Consider the following 21,583-nt stretch of genomic DNA (forward strand, 5'->3'; position numbering starts at 1 on the left):
ATAATTTGGTCAGAGCCCTAGTGTGATGGCCTGGGAATCAGATTCAGAGGCTGAACCTGAGGAATCCCAGCCTGCACAGGAGTCCCCAACTCCAGAACAGCTGAGCAGGGGCTGGGGCCTGAGCCTGAAGGGTCCTCACCTGTGCTGGATCCTCAGGTGCAGGCACCAGCTGAATCTGCTGTGGCCCCTGAGATGATGGAGGACCCATTGCCTGCAGGTGCTCCACTCTCAGCCTCGTCAGGGGAAGGTGAGGTTGCCTCTGGGTCCAGTAACCCTCCAGCCTCTCCTGAGCTGCAGAGGCTCAGGGCAGAGAGGCAGAGGGAACTAAGTTCTCGCAGGAGGAGTGCTCGCCTCCAGGCCAGGAGAGGCGAGTCACCTGTGGATCGGGGCTGCCCTATGCCTCAGAGGAGATAAAAGCCAGCCAGCCCAGTCCCAAGTTGCGGGAGCAACACTGTTGGTAACCTGTTCCTGCTGGCACCCTGTCCTGCTCTTCTGCCAGAGTTCCTGACCACATCTGACTCCTTGCCTTGGACGCCACTTCAGCCTTGGCGGACAGCCTCCATACCATACCCTCCACCTTGGACTGGACTCGGACCACGCCGCACGGTAACCCCCCGGGACCAGCACACCTAGTTTCTGTGCACGCACACACATACCGCTTTCCATTCTGGCCTGTAAGAGGCATTATTATTATAGTACAGAGCAAATTCCAGTCAGGCAAAATGAGTCAAGGGGGTGAGAGGTAGGAATGGGTGATCTTGTGCCAGTTCTGTCTCTCACCTAACCTAATCTCCATATTGTTGTGAGGATAAAAATGGAAAGGGGGGAAAGCCATGTACATCACCTTCAGCTGCTCGAAGGAAAGATGCGATACAAATGTAACCATAAATAAAATACATAAGAGAACCCACCCCTGCCTTGCGTTAGCTAACAAAACATAGTTCTACTGATGATACCCATAAAATACATTTGCTTGCACCCCAATCTGTGCTGGGAGAGACTACATAGTTCCCAGCATTTATCCAGGGTGTAGTTTCCTAGGGATGAAGAGTGTTGGATACTGCGGAGTCTTTAAGATATATGATTTTATTTACACATATCTGCAACCTGAGAATAAGATGGAAGAGCTCACAGAAAACACTTCAACAGAACTTGCTTCCTCATTAGGTTTCTAGGGGGCGTTTCCAAGGCCATAGCTTTGGATTCAGCAAACAGCAAGACAAGCTTCTGTGTCTCTTTTCCAGCTGCCATCTTCAGCCCAGACAAATGGCAAGCTCTTGTTCACCTGCCTTCATGATGATGTGGTCTCCAGCCAGGTGAGCTGTTAGGAGAAAGTCTCACCTCCTCCTTTTGGAAGCTCTGTCAATGAGTATGACAACATGACCAGCTCTTTGGATATGTAAACAAGGTGATTACAGGCCTGCTCAGACACTGACTTAGCAAAGAGACTGCTTTGGCCACTCCAGTAGTCTCTTCTACTACAAACTACAACCTTACAAATATGAATTCACAACCTTGGTTGGGACCCAGAGACTTGATCCAGCTCAACGCTGCTGCCCCCAGTCCTATAGCAACACTAGCAGCTGTGCCAGCAGCTCAAACCTTAAACTGCTGGTGAGAAAAGATAGGAAAGAAAAGAAAAGAGCTATAAAGGAGTCATTTAATGAAGTGCTCAGAGATGACCAGCTGTTGGGAAGGAGCCAGTGGAAGGGATCCAAAATCCTTTCCTTCAGCTATGATTTATTTGTATGGCAAGAGAAAAATATCTGAGGAGTGCAGGAGTGCAGGGGGGGGGGAAAGGGAGAATAAAAGCAGAGGTGGTTTTTTTTGTTTTGGGGTGTTTTTTTGCATATACACACATGGCTGGGCAGGAAAGCGAAAAGAGGAATGCTTGTGGTAAACAATGTTCACATCTATTTACAATTATGCACCCCCATCCCACCTCTATCATTCAATAAGGATGCTACGCGAGCTGCCTCCCCCTCCTTTAAATGGCATTGGGGCAAGCTGAGGAGGGAATAGGCAAGAGGGTGGGTGACGTGTTAAGAAGAGAGGGCTGGTCAAGGGAGTTAATGGGAAGTTAACAAATGGGAAGTTAACAAAGTTAACCTAGACAGCATCTTAAAAAGCAGAGACATCACCTTGCCAACAAAGGTCCATATAGTTAAAGCTATGGTTTTCCCAGTAGTGATGTATGGAAGTGAGAGTTACTAACTATAACATCTTTTGGAAAATGAGGTAGGAAGGTAGGAAATGACCAGTATTGGCCCCCGGATGCCCTGATTTGCTCCTGTTGACCCTGGTGCTGATGAGGGACTTTTATGCTGATGCCCTCTCGGTAATCAGCTGGAGGCCTTGCCCCATACTGTGCCACTTGGATTAACCGTAGATCATCACAATAGGGGAAAAAAGGAAATATGTTCATTATATAATGAATGAGGTGAGGAACAAAAGAAACCCACTTAAGGATAAATGGATTCAAAAATGAAAATCTAGCAATCACCCCAAGAAATAAAATCATTGCTAAGTACAGTTCAACAAGTTACATATCTAAATTTAAAACCCCATTACAGGATTTGTTTTTATCAGTAACTACTAAAAAGAACAAGAAAGGAAATGTACAAAGCCAAGTAAAAACTAATTCAAACAACTAAATCAGTGGAGTCTTTTACATCTGCCATATATGCCAGCAACCCGTCTTTATCTCTTGACATCCTTACTAAAGAACATAAAGTATATCTCACTGGTGGAGAATATGCAGTCCTCTGACGCTGTTGTACTCCAACTCCTATCAGTCCCACTCGGCATGGCCAGTGGTCAGGCGTGATGCATCTTGGAATCCAGAAACTTCTGGAGGGCAATGCAAGTTCTCTACCCATGGTCAGTATTTTGACTAATCAGTACAATAATAACAACAACAGATCAGCATGAATTTTCTGCTCCAAAGCCTTGTGTGTAAACAAAAAGATTACACCAATGGTAAGGGATGTTCCTTGATACTAAAAAGAAAGTCATGCCCTCTGAGAATTATTATTAAGCCAGCATCTCTCCTCCTTAATTCTGAAAGCTTGGGTGCCTTCCAAATGTTCCAGGCCTGCCCCACATTTTCAGTCTGCAGCACCTGAACAGTTATTCAAATAGAAATAATGCCATGTGACATATTTTTTAAACAAATGCACCAAGAGTCAAGAACACAAACTGCAAATGTTTTGAATGCAATTGGAATCATAAGAGCATAAGAACACACCCACACACCCACATACACATCCATGCAATGGAAGTAAAATCAGTTCCAGACTACATGAGGTGCCCCTTAGGGAAAAACTATCATATCTGTGTGTTTTCCTCTGCAGAACAAAAATGGGTGAGGTTTTTATTACCAGGAAATGGGCAAAGGGGAAAAGGGTTAATATTTTCCCCCACTGTACTGCAAATCCTATCATATTCAAGCCCTCCATCCCAGGTTGCTATTAAAAGTTCTATCACCTCTGTGCAGACAGTACATAAATTGCAGAAAATCAGAAGGCGATCATTCTTAGCTATTGTTTTTAGAAGGCTACCAGGGTTTGGGAGGTGGATGTGATTTGGCTAAAGTTGTTAGGCTCATGGATTTCATTAAGGGCCTTTCTACTTTTTTCTCCGTATAAATTCATGGCCTGTCTTGGACACAATAGAAATAAACATGCTGGTAGTTTCAGCACCACAGATAGTTCCAAGTGAGCGAACTGTTCCAAGGAAGGCTGAGAGCTGGGAACTTACAAGTCTCTGAGACTGGGAACTTACAAGTCTCTGCTTCCAGTATTGCTGAACTGATAGTTCCTTCCAACCTCCCCATGAAAATGGAACCCAGGTGGATACTCTGGGAGGGGGAACTAGCAGATTGCAAGGATTCCCCTACTGTGTAAACTCCCTGACCAGATATTCAACTTTCAGAACCCTTAGACGCTTCTACTTTTAATGCTGCAAAGAACTAGTTCTGACTGTGAGTGCACAGCTCTCAGGTCCTGATAGACAAGGTGGGGAACCTATGGCCCTGTTGATTAACCATTGGCCAGGGCTTGGTAGGAGTTGCCATCCTACCGCATCAGGAGAGCTGCAGGTTCCCCACTACTGATAGGCTAGAGCAGGGATGGAGAACCTGTGGACCTTTAAATATTGATGGGCCATTGGCCCGGGGCTGGTGGGAGTTGTAGTCTCAGGCACTCATAGGAAACTGGAAGAAACTAATATGCCCATGGAGGAGACTGATGAGGCCGCTTGAAAATGACGAGTTCAGAGCAGCATTTATTTCAAGTAACTGGTAACTGTCTGAAGTCCCTTGCCATATAGCCACATCACCACCAATTTTGTTGAGGACTTCCTTGTAAGTAAAAAATGACACATCATTGTCAAGCCACAAGCAAGGAGCCACATGCAGCAACATAATTATCCCCAGCATTTGATGAATTTATTGGACAATATTAAATCAATGAATCCCCAGATCTGTTTAACAAGGGCTACTTTCATAAATGGAAGTGGTGACATCTGTTCTCCAGCAGTTAATTGCAAACAGCTGCTTTCTCTGGGGATGCAATACAGGTATACAGCAACAGCAGGCACTAGTCTTTTCAGATTTGGGGGCCCATGTTAAACCACAATCTGCAAGAGATTGTACCTGGGGCTTTTTGCATGCAAAGCAGATTTTCTACCACCGAGCTACAGCCCATTCATTTCAAAGAACATAGGAAGCTGTCTTATACCAAGCCATCTTTTGCTTACTATTGTCTCTCCCAATCCTACCTGGTGATGCCAGGGATTGAACCTGCGAACTTCTGCATGCAAAGCAGATGCTCTACCAATATACTATTCTTATGCTCATTTTAGAACATACCCGCAGGCCTGAAAGAAGGGGTCAGAGATATGTAAAGTGGCTAGTCTGATGATCCAACAGACTAACTCCACTTTCAGAACTGATTTCCCTGAGATGAAATGTATTTGAGAGACCACGGTCCTAGTTTCTCCTATATATTTTTTACTTGCTGGGGCTTCAGTCAAAATCTGCAGGCTGAAATTGTTGATCTTAGTATATATATCACAGTGCAGTACAGACATGAGTAGTCTGGCAAGACAGCTGGTTGAAAGAAGATGAGCTTTAGGTTTATTACTCCTGGCAAACAAAGCCACTCTAAGTACAAGCTTTTATGAGGAAAAAATGGAGTCATAATAACCTTATGGCACTAACATTAAAGAAGCAGCAGGAAGGAAGTGAAGCCTGAGAGCCAAAACAATCCACATAACCACATGGTATCTGAAGAAGTGTGCATGCACACGGAAGCTTATAGCCAGAACAAACTTAGTTGGTCTCTAAGGTGCTACTGGACAATTTTTTTAATTTTTTAAAATTTAAATCCACATACAGTTACTCAAGAAGGAGTCAGTGAGGGAAGAATAGGTTGTCTTTCTGTCAGGTAACTTATTGCAAGTGTTGTTGCTTCACTCCCAACAGAAATAACTCCATCTTGAGGGAACATCTGAGAAATGTCCATTGTGGCTGCTGAAAAAGTGCTTGCCTGTGATGATGAATCTCCATAGGCTGGGCAAATATGTTCTCTGAGACACAGAGTTGTATATTCCTTGCCAGCCCTGACAGTGAGCAGGGAAAACACACAAATTCTCTCTTACATAATGAATGTAGGCTAATGACTCGTGTGGTATAAAGCAGAGAGTTATAGAGGAAAAGTCACTGAAGCTACAGAAAGAAAGAAAAATTGTTGATGGGAGCATTCTCAGGAAAAGCTGAGAGAAAATCTACAGCCTGTTTTATGGAAGTTTAGCCAACATGGCTTCTCCCAAAGAACCCTGGGAACTGTAGTCTGGTGATACACTCAGAGTTCATTAGTGATCTCGAAATCTTTTCCACATCATAGCACTAAAGTTGGCAGAGTCCCCCAGGGAGAGGAAATGGGAGTTTGTTTACTTAGCAAGATTTCTATAACGATCAACAAACAAACCTCTAAGCAAGTTTACATGAAACAATATGAAATACTCATTAAGGAAATGCTGATTTAATCAACAGTCTTTGAAAACAACTAGACATAATAAAGTTATCAAAATGTAAGATAAAAGCAACTGTTTAAAAAACAAATATACTGTATATAATAAAATTGCATGTCTGAATAGGCTGACCTAAATAAAAGATTTTTTCAGCAGGTGTTGAAAGTGATACAATGAAGTGACTGCCTAATATCAAGAACTCCCAGAGAGTAGGCACTGCCACACTAAAAGATCCATTCCTCACATCCATGGAACACACATTACATAACATTTGTAAAACCCCAGTTCTGGTTTTAATTGTTTGAAACCAATTTAAGCTTGTGACCCCTTGCTTAAAAACTGCTCACATTCTTTCACTTTCACTCACAATCCTTGGTAATTAGCCTTCAGAGGAATAGAATGTAAACGAGTTTCTCAAATCAGAGTACTGTTGCCATCTTGAAGCGCATGCAGTTTGGAGCTCACTTACTGTGAAAGGGAGGAATCCATACTGAAATCTTCGGTATGTGGCCTACAGACATGGGGCAAAAGGAGCGTTAACAGGTCAGACACACATGAACAGAACATTCAGAGGGTTATTGGACACAACTGGTGGAACTGGACAGGATGGAGTGGTATACAAAAATCTATTGGCACTGGAAGACAGAGCATATTTCTACCTTCCTACCATAGGCAATACCACCCAGATGACCAAGGAATACTTCAATGGAGTAGCATGAGAGCTGCTTCTCCACATTCCAGTCCCACAACCATCTCAGTTATGAGTGTTCAAAGGTTTCTAGGAGTTGGAACAATAATAGAGCCCCTTCCATTACCAAAACACAGAAGACAGGAGGTGCCAACTTAAAAGTATCAGATTGGCCAAATCCACATTGTCCAATCCTAGAGACATGGCTAGAGTAGTTTGTCAGGAGACTATAGGGAAGTATCACCCATGTGGCTAAAGAAGTGCATGCCCCACCCTGAAAGTAAATAGAATTGACTATCTACCTCAAAGAGGGAGGGCCTCTAGTCCTCCAGATGTAGTTGGACTATAGCTCCTACCAGCGCCTGACCAATGGTCATATAGGCTGGGTTGATGGGAGTTGTAGTCTAGCAAGATCTGAAGGGCCATAGCTGCTATCCCTGCTATACAAACTCTTCTTGGGACTTCTGAATATCAGACATTGTTAATTTGAATTAGCTAATTTGAAAAGTGGTCTTCCTCTGTGACGCAGACAACCAGAGTGAGGAACCTGTGGCCCTCCAGATGATGTCAGACAACAACTCCCATCATCATCCCTGACCAATGGTTATACACTTTGGGGCTAATGGCAGTTGTAGTCCAGCAAAACATCTGGAGAGACACAGGTTCTCCATCCCTGACCCACCCCAAAACATGGAATTTCTGCGACCATAATGGACATTTGGAAGGAGTAGGAAGTTTGCGTCCATATTCCTTTGTGATTTTTCTAATGAAGAGAGATCTGGGGTATGTGTGTGGACATTCTGTTTCAGATGGGACAGAGATGTAAGGGAGACAGGAAGTGTGAGGCTCATGTACTTCCTGCTTCCCCAGAATATGCCCATGTTAGTATCCATTGCCTTTCAAGTAAGCCCAACCCCAAAGCTCAAACTGGGTTGATGTAGAGTTGGCTGTGGAATTAATTTGTCTGATTCTATAGTTCTTCACTAGAAACTGGAAGAGGGGCAGAATAAAAGCTTCTGAATTCTGATGTTCAGCATGAGCAGGGCATATCACTTGCATGACTACTGATACCAGTAGTCATATCAGCAATACAGAGAGACAGAAGGGAGTTCTCACCAGCTGCAGGCTCTGACTGCCAGAAGATTCTGCACATTCTAATCCCCAGTGAAGGTAGTTGAAGAGTACTACTGAAAACTCTGTAGCACGTACGTGTGTGTGTGTGTGTGTGTGTGTGTGTGTGTGCTCACTGTAGAAATAATCCTCATAGACCAAGGAACTGCTACTGAGAGCTGTCACATTCTTCTGCTAGGTCAGTGTGAGTACAGTAAATATTTTATAACTGTACTATGCTCATTTGGGATTGCTTTGACTATTGTTCAGGCCTATTGCACTGAAGTTCATATCTCCTTTTTAGTGAAGAACCATCAAACAGAGGGGTGAGGAACCCTTTTCAGCAGTTCAATCAAGTCCAATGGGGCTTTATTCCAAGATTACACCCTGGTGCACTCCAGAAAACTGGAATCTGTGCACAATCAGTGTGTTTGTGTGCTGGGATGAGAAGCAGAAATCATATCTGCAGGCATCCTCTGGGTGTGTTTCACACACTGGTCATGCCTTGCCTGTCTATATAAAACTGTTCTGGACACCAGAAGTTCTGCATGCAACTATTGGATCAAGGCATGGTGATCCTTGGGGGGTGGGGTTTGATTGCACAACCGGCATTTGCTTGGGAAACCGATTACACACAGCTGATATCTGTGTATGGAGGGTTGCCAAGTTTTGTACACAGAATGCATATTTTATCCTCCTTATATACCATCAATGTATATAAGAGCATAAGGGATAATTTCAACAAATGGGAGATAAGAGAGTAAGGGAAATGAGGGAAGAATATGCATCCTTTTCCAGATACAGGCTTAACTGCACTGGCTTATAACCAATGAAAAGTGGCTTATGGGGAACATGTGGCCTTTCAGATGCTGCTGTGCTACAACTGCCTTCATTCCCAACCACTGGATATGCTGGTTGGGGCTGATGAGAGTTGGAGTAAACAAAATAAAAATCTGGAGGGCCACAGGTTCCCCATCTCTGAGTTGCGTCAAAGACGTCACATAAAAGGTGAATTCCAAGAAGGGATTTGACAGAAGGGGTATTGGTCTTCGTATCACAAGGCTGCAGTACTATGCGAGTCAATCTCAGGCTTCAGTTTTGAAAGGATATTTATTGTACTTTCTTCATCTGCACAGGCATAATAGGAGGATAAGACGATTCTCCCGGTGCATTTCAGCACTTGTTTCCATAGCAATTAGCATTAGACTTGAAAGCGTAATGTGATTATCACACTCCCCTAAGGAACACTCTTTTATTTTGTGTTCTGTGTGTTTGGGGTGCCACTTTAACCCCTTCCTCTCACTTGGTTCAACGTTCATGTATAAGTCATCTTGGATGCAATCTTAATACTTGCTTATTTGAGAGTAAGCCACACTGAACTCAGGGCGACTTAGGAACATAGGAAGTTTGCCTTGTTCTAAAGCCAGACCATTGGTCCATCTAGCTCAGTACTGTCTGCATGGACTGGCAGGGGCTGCATAGGATTTCAAACAGAGTTTCTCTCCTAGCCCTTCCTGGAAATGTCAGGAATTGAATCTGGGACCTTCTGCATGCAAAGCAGGTGCTCTATCACTGAGCTATGGCCCCATCTATAGGATCTTGCTGTCATTATTGAAGCTTGACAAAGCTCATGGAAAAGTCATGGTAGGGCAAGTGATGGGATTTGTTTTGTTGTGTGGATCTTTATATGTACTACTCTGTCTATTGAGCTACTAAAAAATAAAATTTTAATAAAAATGTAAGGAGAATTACATGATTTGAAATGCCTTTACCGCATTTTCCCCAGCGAAGTGCCAAAATACACCTCCCATTCTTACATTGTCTTGACAAGGTTCTTCTCAGCAACCTTCCTCCATTTCCACAGTCCTCACCCTCATTTGCCTACGTTGCTCCTATTGGTTGAGCCAGTCCATGTGATTTTCTGACTGCATACCAATACTGGTATTACTTATACACTGAGGATACAGCCATGGGTGTAGCCAAGGGGGGAGAGCAGGGGGGCAGCTGCCCCCCCCCAAGTCAAGTCAAGCAATAAAAATACTTAACTAACTGAGGTTCTGCACCCAACCAACATGAAGCCTGCTCCCCTAACATAAATCCTGGCTATGCCCATGGATATAGCGCATGTTCATAAACAAAGTCTCATGAGTTGTCACATCCAGCTGGATTCAATGGTAGTGTGGGCAAGTGAGGGCAAGCACACTGAGGGCAAAAAAGGAGGAAGAAAAAGGGGGATCCTAGATCAGGCCAATGACCCATCTAGCCCAGGATCTTGTTCTCAGGATGATGGCTAGCTGGAAACCTGAAAGTAGAACCTAAGCACTTCCCTGCTTGTGATTCCCAGGAACTGGTATTCAGAGGCAAAATGCCTCTGATAGTGGAGGTAGAACACAGCCATGGAGGTTAGTAAAGGTAAAGGTAAAGGGACCCCTGAGCATTAGGTCCAGTCGTGGCCGACTCTGGGGTTGCGGCACTCATCTCGCTTTATTGGCCAAGGGAGCCAGCGTACAGCTTCTGGGTCATGTGACCAGCATGACTAAGCCGCTTCTAGCGAACCAGAGCAGCGCACGGAAACGCCGTTTACCTTCCCGCCGGAGCGGTACCTATTTATCTACTTGCACTTTGACGTGCTTTCGAACTTCTAGGTGGGCAGGAGCAGGGACCGAGCAACGGGAGCTCACCCCGTCGTGGGGATGCGAATCACTGACCTTCTGATCGGCAAGTCCTAGGCTCTGTGGTTTAACCCACAGCGCCACCCACGTCCCTATGGAGGTTAGTAGCCATGGTTAATCTTATTTTACATGGATTTGTCTAATGCCCTTTTAAAGCCTTCCAAGTTGCTGGTCATTGCTACTTTATGTAGCTCAGTGAGTTTCACAGTTTAACTAAGTGCTATGTGAAGAGGTCCCTTTAAATCCTCCAACATTCAGTTTCATTGGATCTAGTTCTAGTATTATCAGAGAGGTAGGAAAACTTTAATCATGCTATTCTTGACCAATAAGGTTCTTTTCTCTGATCACTCATGTCAGGGTAGTCACAGTAAATTGATGAAATAATGTTTAGTGGGGCAATTAAAATAATAATAATTATGGTGGAAGGGCATGGTTCCTCTGCACTAAATGTGCTACTTTTGAAGCAAATATTGAAACACAGGAGTAACTCTCATTAACAGTACAATGGGATTTACTCCTAGGTGTGTACAGGATTGCAAGTTAAGTTATTGCATTTTTTTAAAAAAGTTAAATCTGCTGGATGGGGGGCATTCTGCTAGCATGGCAGAGGGTGGGGTTGCACCAAATTTATTCCATGGACATCCATTTTACATCTTACATTATTTATCCACGAGAGAGGGAGAGAGAGAGAGAGAGAGAGAGAGAGAGAGAGAGAGAGAGAGAGAGGGAGAGGGAGGAATAAGGAAACAGAGACAGGGATAGAGTGATGGACAAGAGATGAATGGACATAAGAAGAAACCATTATAATCAGAGGAAAGTTTCCATTCCAAATAGTCACAAATATATGTATGTACTGCATATTTCCCAGTGTGTAAGTTTGACAGCTGCTGACGTTGTAGAAAACATCCACTCTTAATGATATTAAGTAATTTCCAGAGAATTTTTATGGCTGAGGATGCCCCCTAAAGGCAGATCTACACCCACCCACCCATCCACTCACACCCATTTAAATCAAACTTAGGTGGCTCAAGAAAACTTTGATGTGAATCACATTGAGAAAAATGTACCAGCTTCTTGAATTCAGCTGAGCTCTTCTGACATTTTTAAGATTCCTGCTGGATCAAAGCAAAGGTCTATCTTGTTCAACTCCCTGTCATGGCCAGCCAGATTTCCCACCTGCAATTCCCAACAACTGGTATTCAGCAATAGGCCGTTACAACCAAATCTATTAAGAGGAGACACATTTTTCAAAAGCTATTTTACTTTCCTGAATTTACTTGTTTAAGAACTTTGTCACCTACAAAGTCCCAGGACGGGTTACAACCATTTAACCAGATAATGTTAAAATCTAATGAAACGATTTTAAAAAGGAAATCAAAAAGAAACAGAGGCCATTTTACAAGAAACACAAAAGTAAAGAGGTTGGACTTTCAACAAACTATGTAACCTTCATAATCAGCAGGGCTTTTTTCAACCGGAACTTGCTGGAACTCACTTGCGGCACCTCTCAGGTGAGCACCATTGCCATTATAAGACAACAAGGGAGGTGTTCATCGTGAGGTCTAGCACCTCTTTTTCTAGAAAAATAACACTGATAATCAGGTTCCACTTAAAATGAAGATTGTAATGCAATGAACAACAACAAAAAAGTAATTTTAAGGAGCTTAGTTTTAATCTCCAAATCTTACTGCAGCTGCTAGAAGCTACCCAATGGCCAGGTCAGGTGAGAAACACAGCAGCAGTATAGTGGTAAAATTTGAAATGTATAAGCCCATCATAACAGCCCCTGTAGCTGCCCTGTCCAAAACTACAGCCCCTGTGGATTTTCTTATTTCCTCTGTGTTGTTCCCTCATGTAGAACTCAAAAGCCTCATTATCACCTCAATCACATGCCTATGCTAATTTGTCACAAACTGTTAGGGAAAAACTTGAAAGCCTCGTTATCACCTCAGTCACTTGCTAGATCAAGAGAAGTCTGTCACTGGCAGATGATGCCATAGATCTTGCTATGGAAAACAACATCATCAGAGCTAAGTTCCCCCTCTTCTTCACCTCTGCCTCCACCACACCGCTGGTGTACAGTCTTCCTCCAGCTTATCCTGTCCCTTCTCTGGGTACACTTTCTTATATACCATGTTTGTCTTATGGCTAAGCAGAAATAATTAAAATAAGAGATCACTCTATGACATTTTAAATACTAGATGTTTCAAAACTATTTGCTGGTTTACCTGATAAGCAAAGGCAGCTGTGTTGGTGGATAAGAGGGAGAACCTCCCCACCTCCCAGCTCACAATTGGCAATACTTGAACAGTGGTACCTTGGTTCTCAAACACCTTGCTACTCAAACAACTTGGAACCCAAACACTGCAAACTCGGAAGTACGTGTTCCAGTTTGCGAACATTTTTCAGAAGCCGAACATGCTCCGTTTTGAGTGTTACGCTTCCGATTTGAGTGCAACACTTCCGGTTTGAGTGTTATGCTGAGATATGTCTGTTTTTGCTGTTTATTTTGCGTTTTTGTTTTTGTGGCTCTTTCGTTTTTGTTTTTGTGACTGTGTGGAACCCAGTTCAGCTACTGATTGATTGATTGATTGATTGATTGATTGAGTGACTGCAGTGCATTGTTTATTGCGTTCATTTTATGGATCAACGCTCTTTTTAGATAGTAAAATTCATGTTAAATTGCCATTTTAAAAATCTGGAATGGATTAATCCATTTCGCATTACTTTCTATGGGAAAGTGCACCTTCGTTTTGGAACGCTTTGGTTTTGGAACGGACTTCCTGAAAGGGTTAAGTTTGAGAACCAAGGTACCACTGTATTACAAGGGTGCTGAAGTCTCGGGCCTGGGGACCTAATGTGCCTCTCCGGGCCTCTCTATCTGGCTCTCAGAACTCTCCTAAGGCCATACCTTTTACTGGCCTTGCTCCATGCCCCCAGTGTTTTTGCCTGGCTGGAATATGTCCTTAAACTCTGGTCATACATATCCGAATGAAAGATAGTGAAGAATGTGTGTAGAAACTTGCCTGCTGTGCAAAGGTAAAACTTACATTGTTCCTCTACCCACCACTGACATGTAGACACCCACATCCCCAGGAAGGTCACTCAGATGAGAATGTGGCCTTCAAGCTTGTAAAAGAGTCCCCACCCTGCTTTATTTAGGACCAATTAAAATGTTACGAAAATAGGAAGCCAGCTGTTGTGTCCTGATTTTTTTTTCTTTTTAGATATAACTTGCTTTTGCAGGCCCTTTGAAGGTCTATCATTGAAAAAATAGGGCTAGAAGAAAGCTAACATTCCCCAGGCATGTAATCTGCTTTTTAAAATAAAAATAAATAAAAAAGTTGTTTTATGGTATTTTTAGGGTGTCTAGCAGACCCTATTTTTGGAAGGAATGTCTGATTTTACCTCTACCCCTGGTGTAAACCACATTGAAACCATGTGTTCAGAGGATAGGTGCAAATAAATTAATATTTTCCCCCATTCTCGTAATAGATAATAGGCAGCACTAGGGCTCCACCAGGGAAGAAAGATGATACATTTTTTTCAATAAAAAGTACTAATCAGAAAATCAGACCTTTCTAGCCGTGATTCACAATGCTCACCATAGACATCATTTCCCAAAAAGGCATTACAGTGGTACCTCGGGTTACATACGCTTCAGGTTACATACGCTTTAGGTTACAGAATCCAGTTGCCCAGAAATAGTACCTCAGGTTAAGAGCTTTGCTTCAGGATGAGAACAGAAATCGCGTGGCAGCAGAAGGAGGCCCCATTAGCTAAAGTGGTGCTTCAGGTTAAGAACAGTTTCAGGTTAAGAACGGACCTCCGGAACGAATGAAGTACTTAACCCGAGGTACCACTGTATTTAGTTTCAAGAGGGAGTTGTAGGGCAGGCGCAGGGATTCAGTGTGGAGTGCTGCCGTTCAGGATTCAAGCCTCCCACAAGTTTTCAACTCCCTCCCTCCAAACTATTAGCATTCCATGCCATCTAAGCCTGCTCAGTTTTCATTGAACTGGGTTTTTTTTGGGTTTCCCCAGGAGTTTTGGCCCCCTCTTTTTCCGTAGCTTCCTTCAAAGAATCCTGGGAATTGTAGTTGCTTTAAGGGTGCTGGAAATTATTATGAGACCCTTGGTCCCCTCTCACAACTACAATTCCCAGAGTTCTCTGGGAGGGAAAGATTGGTTGCTAAACCACTCTGGGAATTGTAGCTCTCCTAGAATAAAGTCTCTTAGCTGCTTTCGGGACCCTTAAGCTACAGTTCCCAGGATTCTTTGGGGGAAACCACAGCTGTTTACAGTAACATGATAGTGCTTTTGGTGTATAGTGCAGATGGTGCCTAAGTTCAGTTTCCCACATTTCCACATTTATTTGATTAAAAAAAAAAAGTCCTTCTGAAAATTCACCATGATTTTAGCATGAATTTCTCCTAATGAGTACAGTCATACCTCGAGATAAATACGCTTCAGGATAAGTATTTTCAGGTTGCGCTCCGTGGTGACCTGGAAGTAACAGAGCACGTTACTTCTGGGTTTCGCCACTTGCGTATGCGCAGACAAAATGACGTCATGCGCATGCGCGGAAGCGGTAAAACGCAACACGCGCAGACGCGTATTATTTTCTGTTCAGGATGCGAACAGGGCTTCAGAAGTGATCCCGTTCACATCCTGAGGTACCACTGTACATCTTTATTTGCAAGTTTGTCTAATACACATTCCTGCAAAGCAATTCCCACCCCCCAAATAACCCACATTTTGTATGCTATTTTCACTGATATATATCTCTTACGCACCCATTACCCAAGTAGCATGCATTTTTTTAACAGCTACTCAGCTGGAGAACTGCATTGCAAATTTCAGAACAGTGCAAATTGCAAAGGATAGCTGTCTTCTGGTTCACATATTGTTTTGGGAAGTATGACTTAGATAGGTTAACCTATAAGTGTGAACTGAATTAAATTCCTTCTCCCAGGGGCGCGGACTTGCCCGCCACATGGAGGGGGGCACATCATGTGGTGTCCCACCCCTGCTTAGCACATGAGCGCTTGTGTGCTGGGGGGGGACATGCAGGCACCCCGACCCCACCGCCACGATGCTGGTACTCATGCGCCGGGTGAGGAATAGAGAGTTCAGAGCTGAGCTCCACACCTGGCCTGCTTCTCCCTGTCAGGGAGGGAAGAGGTGGAGCAGACATGAAGGTTTTTGGGGAGGCTCAGCCCCCTCTTTGAAAATTGAGGGGCTGAAGACACCCTCAGCTCCCACTACTCAGCACGCCTGCCTTCTCCATCCCTAGTTTGTGGCCACACCTGCTTTTGCCTCACCCACCGCTATTGCATGGCCCCCAGAAGTTTGCCCACAAAGGAATGTGGTCCCCAGGCTTATTATTATGTTTATCCCAGTCTGAATTGCTGCCTTCAATTAAAACCACTTCCGGTCTGCTGTGGGAGTTATTATCAAAACTCAGAAAGGCTGAGTAGTAGCTGTTTAATCCTTATGGGTTGTGGCACCCAGAAGGCCTGTTTGAACAAACATTACCACTGGTTGTTTTGTTTTCATTCTTTGGGCTTTTATGGCTCCAGAAGCCAGTGATTATTTCCACAAGTGAATGTTGGTATTTCCATGGGCTCCTGTGCGTTCTCATTCAGCATATTACTCCAGGGACATGCTGTTTGTTGGTAAACAGGTGGCCCTAAGCCAATTTGGAAAGAGAGAGAGAGGGGTGTCTCAGGGGCAACTGAACAGCAAATATGAAGCCTTGATGAAAAGAGACACTGGGGAGTTTGCAGGAATCAGGGACACAGTAAGAGAAAGAGAATGATGCACTAAGGAAACAGGTAAGTGAACTTTTAATTAGCTGTACACACAAGCTTGTTTTGTAAATCAGATTTGTTTCTGTATTTTCCCCTGACATATTTTGTGTCTTTCGTGTGCTTGGTTTTTGTTAACAAGAAAATAATACCCCTCCTGTGGTTTCCAGCAACTGCAGGCCCTACAAGTGTCCCTATTTTCCAGGCGCATTCCTGATTTAGAGAAACTGTCCCAGTTTCTGATTTGAGCCCGGAATGTCCCACTTTTCCTTAGGATGTCCCTATTTCCATTGGAGAAATGTTGGAGGATATGGCGTTATCTGACCCCCAAGCCGTCTGAAGGCAATCCTGTATAGGGAAGTTTTTAAAGAAAATGTTTAATGTTTTATTATGTTTTTATACGTTGGAAGCTGCCCAGAGTGGTTGGGACAACCCAGTAAGATGTGTGGGATTTGAATATGGATATAGAACATAGTGTCGCATGCCAGCCCAAACCCCGAGAGGTGAGAGGTTCCAGGGGTTCCAGGTGCCCACCCAGGCTTTGTGTTACCTTTTGGTAATGAGAAAAAGTGGAGACTGTGATGTCTTTTGGTTTATGGTCAATTTACATGCATATACAGTCATACCTGGGGTTACAGACGCTTCAGGTTGCGCGTTTTCGGATTGTGCACTGTGCCGGACCCAGAAGTACCGGAACAGGTGACTTCCAGGTTTCAGCACTCGCACATGTGCAAAAGCTGTAAATCACACTTTGCGCATGTTCAGAAGCGCTGAATCACGACCCGCACATGTGCAGATGTGGCGCTGCAAGTTGTGAACACTGCGGGTTGCGAACGTGCCTGCCGCATGGATCACGTTCGCAACACGAGTGTCCACTGTATATCCTGAGTTTATGATGGAGGGGTTCACAGCATCAACACCCCAAAAGGGTCTAGCTTCTCCCATAGCTGCTGCCTGATTTCAAGCAGAAATCAGCCATGCCTCTCTGTGCCTTTCCAGTCTGCAGGTTTTTCCTTTAGGCCACATTACAGCAAACTCTGCCCTCAGATTACGGCTTTTTCTTTCTAACCCTTTAAGAGCTGGAGAAGGGGTCCTACTCATCTGCCATCTGTCCCAGAGGCCTCCCCTTCTTTTGCTTTCTTAATTATCCATCAACTTTCTCTTAACACTTGCTGGGTCTAGGGGTTGTTTTACACTCAGTTTAATAGAATCATAGAATCATAGAATCATAGAGTTGGAAGAGACCACAACGGCCATCGAGTCCAACCCCCTGCCAAGCAGGAAACACCATCAGAGCACTCCTGACATATGGTTGTCAAGCCTCTGCTTAAAGACCTCCAAAGAAGGAGACTCCACCACACTCCTTGGCAGCAAATTCCACTGTCGAACAGCTCTTACTGTCAGGAAGTTCTTCCTAATGTTTAGGTGGAATCTTCTTTCTTGTAGTTTGGATCCATTGCTCTGTGTCCGCTTCTCTGGAGCAGCAGAAAACAACCTTTCTCCCTCCTCTATGTGACATCCTTTTATATATTTGAACATGGCTATCATATCACCCCTTAACCTCCTCCAGGCTAAACATGCCCAGCTCCCTTAGCCGTTCCTCATAAGGCATCGTTTCCAGGCCTTTGACCATTTTGGCTGCCCTCCTCTGGACACGTTCCAGTTTGTCAGTGTCCTTCTTGAACTGTGGTGCCCAGAACTGGACACAGTACTCCAGGTGAGGTCTGACCAGAGCAGAATACAGTGGCACTATTACTTCCCTTGATCTAGATGCTATACTCCTATTGATGCAGCCCAGAATTGCATTGGCTTTTTTAGCTGCCGCGTCACACTGTTGGCTTATGTCAAGTTTGTGGTCAACCAAGACTCCTAGATCCTTTTCACATGTATTGCTCTCAATCCAGGTGTCACCCATCTTGTATTTGTGCCTCTCATTTTTTTTTGCCCAAGTGCAATACTTTACATTTCTCCCTGTTAAAATTCATCTTGTTTGTTTTTGCCCAGTTCTCTAATCTGTCAAGGTCGTTTTGAAGTGTGATCCTGTCCTCTGGGGTGTTAGCCACCCCTCCCAGTTTGGTGTCATCTGCAAATTTTATCAGGATGCCCTTGAGTCCATCATCCAAGTCGTTGATAAAGATGTTGAATAAGACCCGGCCCCAAGCCTTAATGAAATTCCAACACCTTCTGGATCCAGGGAGTCTGCCACCCACGAACTCATAACAATATTCATCAGGGTTAGTAGCCACAGATAGCCTTATCCTCCAGTAATTTATCTAATCCTCTTTTAAAGCCATCCAATTTGGTGACCATCACAGCCTCATGTGGGAGCACGTTCCGCTGTTAAACTACGCAAAGTGTGAAGTCATGATTCCTTTTATCCGTCCCAAATCTTCCAACATTCATTCTCATTGGATGTCCATGAGTTCCAGTGTTGTAAGAGAGGGAGAAAAACTTTTCTCAGTTCACTGTCTCCATGTCATGCATAGTTTTATGCATATTTATCATGAGGCTGGGGAGCAGCAGCAGCAGTTGGCAATAATGGCAGTGAAGGGATAAATCTAGGTCCACCTCCTTTACCAAGGGGTAAAATTTATGGAGCTGGCACTGCCATGGAGTCATGGATAGTTAGCTAAATATCCATCTGAGACCAGGGTTGCATCTTCTGTCCATCACACTCAACTCCAAATCTCTGCCAAGGAGCAAGGCTTCTGACAGCCAAATAAATGAATGCTGAATTAAGCAGGCATGAATGCATTTATTTGACATCTGCTAGTAGGAGGGGACGTGGGTGGTGCTGTGGTCTAAACCACAGAGCCTAGGACTTGCCGATCAGAAGGTTGGTGGTTCAAATCCCCGTGACAGGGTGAGCTCCTGTTGCTCGGTCCCTGCTCCTCCCAACCTAGCAGTTAGAAACCACATCAAAGTGCAAGTAGATAAATAGGTACCACTCCGGTGGGAAGGTAAATGGCGTTTCCATGCATTGCTCTGGTTTGCCAGAAGCAGCTTAGTCATGCTGGCCACATGAGGCTTTACATAAGCAAAGGCTTGACAACTATATGTCAGGAGTGCTCTGATGGTGTTTCCTGCTTGGCAGGGGGTTGGACTCGATGGCCCTTCTGGTCTCTTACAACTCTATGATTCTATGATTCTATGACCCGGAAGCTGTACGCCAGGTCCCTTGGACAATAAAGCGAGATGAGCGCCGCGACCCCAGAGTCGGTCACAACTGGACCTAATGGTCAGGGGTCCCTTTACCTTTAGTGTAGGAGGGGTGACATAAAGAAGTATGCAAAGCTCCCTCTCTTCTCTTAACTTCTCTTATGGGTGTAATACGGACTAGTTTGCCCACATGAGCTGTATCCCAAAATCTTTATTATTCAATCTTCTAATGTTGGACTGGCCAGTTATGTTAGGATCATCCTACTCTCGTGTAGGACTCTGGTAGAGACACATACCTGACTGGCATGTTCTCTCCCTCCTGGTCAATCGTTTGGGAGCTTCAAAAGATTTCTTCAGCCCAAACATCACAGCGACTGATACCAAGAAGCATCAGCACACTTACGATCCTGCATAGTATTAGCGGTTCGTGTAACAGACTCAATAGCTCAGCATTTTGGCTAATCTACTTTTATTTATATATAACACATTCGGAGCATTCTGACTTAGCTCCACACCGTCATGTGATAGACAACAATCTCATGACTGCAAACACGGAGCAAGAATCCTAACATCCTCCCCCGATTCATGAACCGTGTTGTAGTCATCAGTGTAACTGCAACAACCATACAGATGTCATACACATAGTATACTCCTGTATCACCCGTTCCACCCTTGGAACTACCTGCAACTGGATTAGCCTTGGGCCTTACCATCTTGCACTTTTGACTAGTCTTGGCGTCATAGCTCTTCTGACTATTAAGAGGTTTCACACCTGGTTTTGTTGGGACTTGATCCTAACAGTCCCCCCCCCCTCCTCAAATTATATCACAGTGTAAAACAAGCATAGAACAAGTACATGATGCAATATGAGCAATAGTAATGTCCAGTCAAGTAAAGCATGGCACTCTTAATCTCAGAGTTATGGGTTCAAGCCCCACATTGGACTGAAGATCCCTGCACTGCAGGGGGTTGGACTAGATGATCCTAGTGGTCCCTTCCAACTCTATAATTCTGTGATGGTATGGTTACCAGGCCTACGTCTACTCGCATCACATTTAATCTTCTTGTCAATTAACCTAGTAAAGCATGGATCCCCACAGGTGTACCGCCTTAGTCGTCTAACAGCCAGTATGCACACAAAAATAGTTGGGCCATGTGGCACCTAGAGCACAGTGTTCCAAACTACAAGACTTTGCCTTGTTAGTGAAATTGCACAGGTGGCCAAGAGATCTATCCGAGATCCAAGAATGTTAGATTGCTCCTAAGTGGCTCTGTACACTCAGCACCCCCTGCCCTGGCTTCTTTTGAGTTATTAAAACATAATTCAGTCACTGACTAGGCATTGTGAAAGGGGAGGGGAAATCCCCTGGAGGAAAGAGATGAATGAAAATTAAAGAGCACCTGACAGATTCAGGGCCATTATGCAAGCCTCCATAAAACACAGTGTGTCAAATCACCCAGGGAGGTGATGACCAAACTACAAAGTGCCCCTGCGACAGCCAAGTGAAGGAAATGGGAGCAGTGAGATAGAAATTACCAATTACATCTCCCTAATCTTGTTTTGCAGCTAAAGTGGCATTTCGGAGACTGGCGACCTGCCCACTTCCCTCAGCCCTGCAGGATGCCAAGCAGGAAGGAAAGTGCTTCTCAGGCTGCAGGACATCTTGTTGACAAAACGGGGCTGGAGAGAAGCAGAGCGATACTTGCCAGCCATTCGGACCACCAAATTACAGTCAAAGCATTACACCTGCGGCGTGAATATGGAGGTTTCTGTAAGCCTACCTCTGATCATTGCCAATCCTGAATGCTCTCCTGGGAGACGGGCTAATTGTCCCCATTCCTCCACCCCTCCCAAGTTTCCTCCTTCAAGGAAAATTAGCTTCTGCAGGAAAGGTGAGATAAGCACAGATAAAACAACACAGAGACAGGCAACCATGAGTACTGCAAGGTCTTCCCTAGACAGGTAGAGGAAGCTGAAGAGTGTCACAGCTTCCATTCAGTGAAGAACTTGAACTCATGGTGCAGCTTCTACCAAAATCTTTACTGCAACACATAGGCAAAACACTGTTCAAAGGCACAGCTGGTGCTACACATAACAACACAAGCAAAGAAGT

At 44.3% G+C, this 21,583-nt stretch overlaps 1 protein-coding gene across 5 annotated transcripts in view; it reads right to left on the bottom strand.

The window, feature by feature from the left end:
* Positions 1-21,583, bottom strand: part of KCNT1 (potassium sodium-activated channel subfamily T member 1) — a 201,463-nt gene that overhangs the window by 77,474 nt on the left and 102,406 nt on the right. For 2 of the 5 annotated variants that reach the window (XM_081180029.1, XM_081180027.1), the window contains exon 2: positions 6,503-6,544. The exons of the other annotated variants lie outside the window; for them this stretch is intronic. In XM_081180029.1, the coding sequence (XP_081036155.1) occupies positions 6,503-6,544 (42 nt within the window). The remainder of the gene's footprint in view (positions 1-6,502; positions 6,545-21,583) is intronic. 5 annotated transcript variants of the gene reach the window in all.

The sequence above is a fragment of the Podarcis bocagei genome (assembly GCF_964188305.1).
Source record: "Podarcis bocagei genome assembly, chromosome: Z".
Taxonomy (NCBI): domain Eukaryota; kingdom Metazoa; phylum Chordata; class Lepidosauria; order Squamata; family Lacertidae; genus Podarcis; species Podarcis bocagei.